Source organism: Gekko japonicus, unplaced genomic scaffold (assembly GCF_001447785.1).
Source record: "Gekko japonicus isolate JY-2015 unplaced genomic scaffold, Gekko_japonicus_V1.1 scaffold2550, whole genome shotgun sequence".
Lineage (NCBI taxonomy): Eukaryota > Metazoa > Chordata > Lepidosauria > Squamata > Gekkonidae > Gekko > Gekko japonicus.
The window spans coordinates 155825-163247 of record NW_015176052.1 but is presented as its reverse complement, the minus strand read 5'-3'; the positions used below and the strand labels follow the sequence as shown (position 1 = coordinate 163247).

Here is a 7423-nt window from a genome sequence, read left to right as displayed (position 1 = left end):
CATTTTTCCTGCCTGGAACTGTGCATTCTGTGGATGAATCCTCTGGGTGACCAAACCCACTGTTACAGTCTCCTTGCCCTACTCCTCCCCCCCCCTTATTTATTCTTTACAGGGTTTTGTTTTACAGATAATTCAACATAAAATTGTACCCCCCCAACACACCCCTTTTGGGGGTATGTTTACTTCTATGGAATTAAAAACAGCTGTACTGTATTAAAATATACTATCACAAGTGTCAAAAATCAATTTCCTAAAAAACAAAATGACAAAAAAAAATCACTGTACTGAGGCGATATTGTGGAGAAATAAAAACAGCTGATCACAAAGGTGTTTTATTTGTTCGTTTGATTTATACCTCGCCCTCCCTACAAAGCAGGGTCAGGGCAGCTTACAGTGATCAATGTTTCGCATTGAAATCCTTGCAGAAAATTGGACCAAGAGGGAGTTCAAGGGAGGGGCCACGGTTCAGTGGTATCACATCTATTTGGCACACAGGTCCCCGGTTCAATCCCCGGCATCTCCAGTTGACAGGATCTGGCAGTGGGTGATATGAAAGACCCTTTTCTGCTTGAAACCCTGGACAGTTGCTGCCAGTCCGGACAATACTGACCTTGATAAACCAAGGGGTCTGATTCAGAAGAAGGCAGCTTCATGTGAGTTGAAGCAATAAGGAGACCAGAATAAACTGAGCTTCCAGTTGCACTGCTGAGCCACTACACTTCACCTACTCTCAGCTGGGACACTTCAGCTACCTTCGGATACTCCTGCTGTACACCAAGAAGCTTTCATTCCGGGGGGAGGGTCTTTTCTAGAACAGGGCCAATGTCTTACGTGACATAAATGAGTTAAATACTGAGAACAGTCTGCTTTGGGTGGCGTAAGAAGCTGCAAACCTGGATTTATTACAGGCCAGTATGCTGGGTGGGTGTCCCCTCCTCTGCACAGGGAAAAACAATCAGCCTGCGCAACTCCAAGGCTGGGGGGAGGGACCCATAAAGGAAAGGCAATCACATTCATCTTTAATTAGAAAAATCAAAGGCTTGGCACGTCTGACTCCACCCACCCACCAATAAATTAAATCACAAAAGGCAAAATTAGTTGGACCCTGACTTGATTCAGTCCACACCTCATCTGGCCAAATCTTGCTCCTGCTCCCCCAGTTGCCAGTCCCTGGGGGCTTGAGTCCTCCGTTTCCACCCTGCTTCCCTTCAGCTGAGAAAGACCAAAGCCTCTTCTCAATGCACCACAAACTGAATCCCTCTCCAGCTGCAGCACTCGTGATGTGGTTCAGCTGGTGGTTTGGATCTCCATGGCACAGGGTTCGGAATCTTCCTCCATGGTGAGGAGTGTCTGTTTAGGCTGCAGACAGGGGAGAGAGAGGGGAAAATAGCTGACCATCACAGCCAGGTAGCACCGCAGGCGTTCCTTCCCACTTTTGAGAAGCCTCGTTTAAAGGTGAAATGATGGCACAGCTGAATCTCAGTGAGGGGGAGGGGAAACATCCACAGTTAGAGGCAGACTACCTTACTATGTCACATACTGGGCAGAACCCCACCTCAAGTCAGGACCTGCTTATGGATTTCTTAAAAGCCCCCGGCTGGCCACAGCTGAAACCCAGATGCCAGACGGTGCGGTCAGACAGCGTGCTGAGAGCAGGTTAAACTGCACCAGTTCTAACCGGATTATATTTGATCTGGATAATTGCAATCACACTTACCTCCCTTATCCTGCCTCACCGCGCAGTCACATTGCTCCCCGGCGTCTACACTACTGACACGTGGGAGCGTGTGTCGGCAGGTTTTTTTTAAAAAAAATTCCTCAGTTTGCGCATGTGCATAGGCAACCTCCGTAGAAGGGAGAGGAACTATCATGGCGCATGCGCAGAACCACCAGGGCGAATCAATCCAACCCCTCCAACAAAAGACTTCCCTTTAAATGTTTGACCCGAAAATGGCCTCTGTGAGATCCCGAACTCATCTAAACGCTAAAACAAGTGACTGTTTAAATGTCGGTTTTCTAAATGTGGTGGCGGAGCTCTGCCTATGCACACACCGCCAACACATTAAAAAAATGGCGGGCGAAAAGTGGACACTTCGGGCAGCTTTCGAGCGGGGAGGGGGTTTAAACCGGAAGTGGCTCGACACCGCAGGAGCAATCAGACGTCAGAAAAGTGTGGCTAGAACCGGAGAATCAGGAAAACACTACTTGGGGACCTGGTAACAAAATACTCCATTTTAAAGGGGGGTTGAGCCCGAAAGCGACGCTGGGTGTTGGGTGTGCGAACGTGGATATAAAATCCGTTACTGAAGCGTACCGAAAGCGGACTAAATGGCCCATCTGACCGTTCCAAGACAGAACTTGTGTCTACAAGGGACTGCGGTGGTGGTGACTGGCAGAGAGGAATTTCCCCCTTACCTGCCCCTGCAGCTAGGAGGAGAGGACATTCTCTAACCTAGGGCTTGCCTTGCTCTTTTGCCCATTAACTCAGTCTACTTGTGTGGTTTAGTTCAGATGATCAGGAGTGCATCTGAGGAAGGATGGAAGAGGTTTCATCCCCCCCTCCCCCCGTGCTTATGACAGGCCCCACTTACGCGGTGCTTAAGGTAGGAGAGGTATGTATCCCAGCCAAGTGTGATGACATTCATATAGATCACGCGGTACTTTGGGGAGAGGTACAGGAAGTTGACCAGCTGTGCTGGTGGCCAGACACACCAGTCCATCTGCAGAGAGGAAGAGGAGAATGGGTGAGTGGCCCTGCCAGCAGAAGACGGAGAGGGGAGGGGGGAACCAGGCTGACCTTGTAGAACTCCCAGAAGTTGTCCTCCAGGTCCTGCCAGCTGTGAGCCAGAGTTTGCCCCTCCAGGGACCCCATCCCTTTAGGAATAAGAAAGAGAGAGAAATGAGATCAGGGCCCAGATGGAGAGGTCTCCTTACAGAGAAGGATCCCTAAAGCCTTTGCCTCCACTGGGAGGGCTGGTCATAAATACTGAAGATCTGCACACAGAAGAAACTTCAGTTTTTGTGATGAAAATCAAGCATCAGGCAGCTCAGCTACAATGAAAAGAGACAGGACAACTATCTGCTGGAGGGGCCACTGCTCAGTAGTGCACCTAATAGAAAGACTTTTGGGGTCTCCCAGGGCTTCCTTGAGATCTTAGAGCCCAAAGGCCGGTCAGAGCAGACAACACCAAGGCTGCGCCCAGCATTGAAGGGAAGAGCATCTGCCTTGCAAAGACTCTGTATGTCTAGTCCCAGGTAAAGATCATAGCCAGCTGGTGCCTTGAGGAAGACTTCTTGGCTGGAGACCTGGAAGGACCACTGCCCGTGAAAAGGAGGCGGCACTCAGACGGGCCATAATTGAGGATTAGCATTAGAAGAGTCCTACTGGATAAGACCAGTGGTCCATCTAGGGCAGCATCCTGATTCGCACAGTGGCCAACCAGTTGACCTGGAAGTGCGCTCTCCAATGTGCATCACTTCACACTTACCTATTAAACTTCATTTGCCACAGATACTCCTTGAGTTCTTCAGCTGGCCTTGGCTTTCACCACCCTAAATAAGTTGGTTTCCTCCACAAACTTGGCCGCCACACTGCTCGCCCCCGATTTCAGATCACTTATGAGCAAATTAAACAGCACCAGCCCAAGCACCAATTCTTGTGGGACCCCCACTGGGGGAACTGTCCGTTTATTCCTACTCTTTGCTTCCTGTCATTTAACCAGTTTTAATCCATAAGAGGACCTATCCTCTTTTCCCATGACTGCCAAGCTTACTCGGGAGTCTGTAGAACAAAGTTTCAGTCCAGTGGCACCTTGAAGACTAACAAAGTTTAATTTTGGGTATAAGTTTTCATGTGCATGCACATTTTGTGCATGTGCACACGAAAGCTTATACCCAGAATTAAACTTTGTTGATCTTAAAAGTGCCCCACTGGACTCAAACTTTGTTCCACTGCTTCAGACCAATACGGCGACCCTTTTGGAAGTCCAAGTATATAAAGTCTACCAGCTCACTCTCATCCACCCGCTTGTTCACCAGGTCAGCTCTGAGAGGCTGGTGTGGCAGGGCTTCCCTTTGCAGAAGCTGTGCTGATTTCTGCCCAGTAGGCTTTGCTACTTGAGGTGCTTAATCTCTTTTTTAATTACAGTTCCTATTCAGGGGTCATTTCCTACAGGAGCATGCAGGAGCGGAGCTCCGGCAGTAAAGATCCCTGGGGGCGGGCTCATGCAACAAGCCACACCCCCTGCTCCCAGCAGCCCCCAGTCAGAGCAAGAAGCAGCCAGGTAAGTTGCAGAGCTCCCCCCGGCCCAAAACCATCCAGTGGCACCTTTAAGACCAAGTTTTATTCAGGTACAAGCTCTCCCTCCTCTGCGAGGACAGATCTGCACGTCCCCCCCCCCAATAGCTAGCAGTCCAAAACAGTCCAGTGGAGCCTGAGCGGTGGGTGTTGCCTTCTGACACACTTTCGGTGATGTCAGGGGGTGTGGCACATGCAAATAAGTTATGCTAATGAGTTATGCTAATGAGCACCTGCACCCCTTTTTCTACGAAATGACCCCTATTTATGTGGAACGGTTGTTAGGCGAACTAGCCTACAATTTCCTCCGTCCCCACTGGACCCCCTTTTTAAAAATGTGGTGGGATTTGCTATTTTCCAGTTGTCCAATAGGCTGATTTTAGCAACAAGTTACTTAAATTGATTAGTAGGTCAACGATGTCATATCTGAACTCTTTAGAGACCTCTAAGCCCGCTCGCGGGGAGGGCGGGGTAAAAATGTTAACAATAAATAAATGGCGTGTGCCAACCATGTGCAGAGATTTTCATTTTCAGCTTGTGCATTAGTCCTGGACCTTTGTCCGTCACCTCAGTCTGACTCAGTTCTCCAGATGTCCTTCCTGAAAACGGAGGCTCTATCTGCCCAGCATTTCCATGGGGGAAAAGAAGCTCAAGGAACTAATCAGCTCCCCTGCCATGTCCCCATCTTCCTTAAGTAATCCTTTCTTTCCTTGGTCATCCACAGGCCCAACAGCCTCCCTAGCTGGAGAGCATTGCAGAGCTCGCCAGGGTCTGACTCGACACAAGGCAGCTTCAAATTTTCCCAGCCCTATAAAAGGTAGCACTTCTTGTCACAGAACAACAAGTAACTGAGGATGTTAAAAGCCCTGTGTGGCTAAATCTTACCCAAGAAATACCAAACTCCCAGAGCCGGAGAGGCCACTATCTGGTCAATGAAGACCTTTTTCAGGACAGATCTGATCCCACTGAGCCCAGCAGCAGGGAAGGCACCATCCAGCCAAAAGTACCAGTAGTGCATCAGGGGCCCCATGCTGCAGCCGACAGCAAACATCCGAGCTGCAAGAGAAGGAGCCTCGGTTATTGCTACGCTACAAGAATGGATGAATCCCCCCACCCCCACCCCCGGAGGCAGGGAAGTGGTAGCCAGAGCCACAACTGATGGTGCCAGTTAAGTCCAGCCAGTGGCAGGTTTTCTGTGGCTGAGGCTCCAGAAGGAACGGATGCCACATTATCCGCCCACAAACAGCCTGGAGGAGGCGTGTGAACTTCAGCCTCACACAGCTTGCCAGGAAGGAGGGAGGCACAAGGATGGTCCTCCAAGGCTCCCCCTTTGACAACTGGGTCCTCCTTGTAGGCCTGCTTCAAAATCCCCTAAACAAGAGTCTGTTGCTTCGGGGGACGGGGCAGGGCTATGGGGGAAAAAAGTCACTAACAGGGTGCCACTCCCAACTGAAGTGCGGCTGCCCCAGAGGTCCATGGAGCTGACACTACTCACCCGTGCGGGCCAGATCCCGCTTTCGGTGGGGCTCCCGTCTTCTCTCCCAGGCTTGCCGCAGGGTGTCCCCAGCCGCCAGGAGTGCCCCGCAACTGAGGGTATTGGTGACGAGCAGGAGGCGGCCTCTGAAGAGTGGCTTCCAGTAGACGGAGAGCCCGGCCACCAGGGCTCGGCCACGGGACAGCATCGTCCTCCAACTGGCGATGACGCCACAGCTGCTGGAAAAAGGTGGGGAGGCAGAGCAGGTGTCATGACATCAGGGTACCCGAATGATGTCAACTGGCTGAGATTTTATACATTATAAATAAATTTGGAATTTAATTATAACCAATTAGTAAAAAATCCTTTTGGCAGTGTAAATTTGGCACTGTAACAAAATGAACTTGGGTTCTGGACTAGTAACTCACTCCAGTGTTTAAAAAAACACAATGTTAGGAATTTATTGACAAAACATAAAAACATACAAGTTGGGGAATAGAGTGCACAGTGGAACAAAGACAAAACAACAAACCCATCTAACTAACCTCTAGACACTGACCCTAAATGGCTTACTGCTCCAAAGCAGATGTCTTGAGTAGCAGTCCTTCTAGCAGCAGATAATGCAGAAGAGTGGAAGTTCTGCAGAGAGTGAAGGCCCTTCTTCCAGCTTCACATGCTCTTCACAAGTCTGCATCCATCAGCATAATGCTAGCCCCTCTCTGTCACATCATTCTGTGTCCTCTGGCTTCCTTGCCCTACATGCTTGCCCAGCTGTCTCTTGCTAATTAAGCAACCAATCAGCATGATCAATGATCTAATCTAGCTGATCTAAGATGAGATCTAGATCACTAACTCTCAAACTGACATTTGAGCTGTGATGCTGTGTAGATGACCAACTGTCAAATAATTACTCTGACAGTTCCCAGCTGCTAGCAATTCCACTGTAAGGTAACTTACTACAGGTGCTGCTAAGTAAAACATTTCAATGCCTTAGTAACAATCCAGAAAATACTTACACATGGCTTTCTGGTTGTCACAGGACAACAATTCAAAGATAAATGCAAACACATACACTAGGGAATCATTTTAATGACAGCAGGGAAGATAGGGAAGGAGAGAGAACATAAGAACCTAAGAGAGGCCAAAGTTGGATCAGGCCAATTGCCCATCCAGTCCAACACTCTGTCACACAGTGGCCAAAAATACCAGGTGCCATCAGGAGGTCCACCAATGGGGCCAGGACAGTAGCAGCCCTCCCACTGTTGCCCCCACCCAAGCACCAAGAATACAGAGCATCACTTGCAGCAGACTGAGAGTTTCTATCTATACCTTGTGGCTAATAGCCACTGAAGGACCTCTGTTCCATATAAGAATGTAACAGAAGCCATGTTGGATCAGGCCAGTGGCCCATCCAGACCAGCACTCTCTGTCACACAGTGGCCAAAACCCAGGGGCCATCAGGAGGTCCACCAGTGGGGCCAGAACTCCAGAAGCCCTCCCACTGTGCCCCCCCAAGCACCAAGAATACAGAGCATCACTACCCCAGACAGAGTGTTCCACCTAAACGAACATAAGAGAAGCCAGTGTTGGATCAGGCCAATGGCCCATCCAGTCCAACACTCTGTCACACAGTGGCCAAAAATACCAGATGC

The 7423-nt window shown here is 49.6% G+C and overlaps 1 protein-coding gene across 3 annotated transcripts in view; it reads right to left on the bottom strand.

Annotated features, from left to right (window-relative positions):
* Positions 1–294: 294 nt before the first annotated feature.
* The window catches only part of MPV17L2 (MPV17 mitochondrial membrane protein-like 2), a 7605-nt gene continuing 476 nt past the window's right edge, over positions 295–7423 (bottom strand). Inside the window, exons 2-7 of one of the 3 annotated variants that reach the window (XM_015426689.1) lie at positions 6260–6265; positions 5793–6009; positions 5183–5353; positions 2798–2874; positions 2592–2720; positions 295–1359 (exon numbers count right to left, since the gene is read on the bottom strand). In XM_015426689.1, coding sequence (XP_015282175.1) covers positions 1288–1359; positions 2592–2720; positions 2798–2874; positions 5183–5353; positions 5793–5979 — 636 coding nt within the window. In that variant the 5' untranslated portion in view covers positions 5980–6009; positions 6260–6265 and the 3' untranslated portion in view covers positions 295–1287. Of the gene's footprint in view, positions 1360–2591; positions 2721–2797; positions 2875–5182; positions 5354–5792; positions 6011–6259; positions 6266–7423 lie in introns of all 3 variants that reach the window. The other 2 variants (XM_015426688.1, XM_015426687.1) reach the window with 2 other exon arrangements.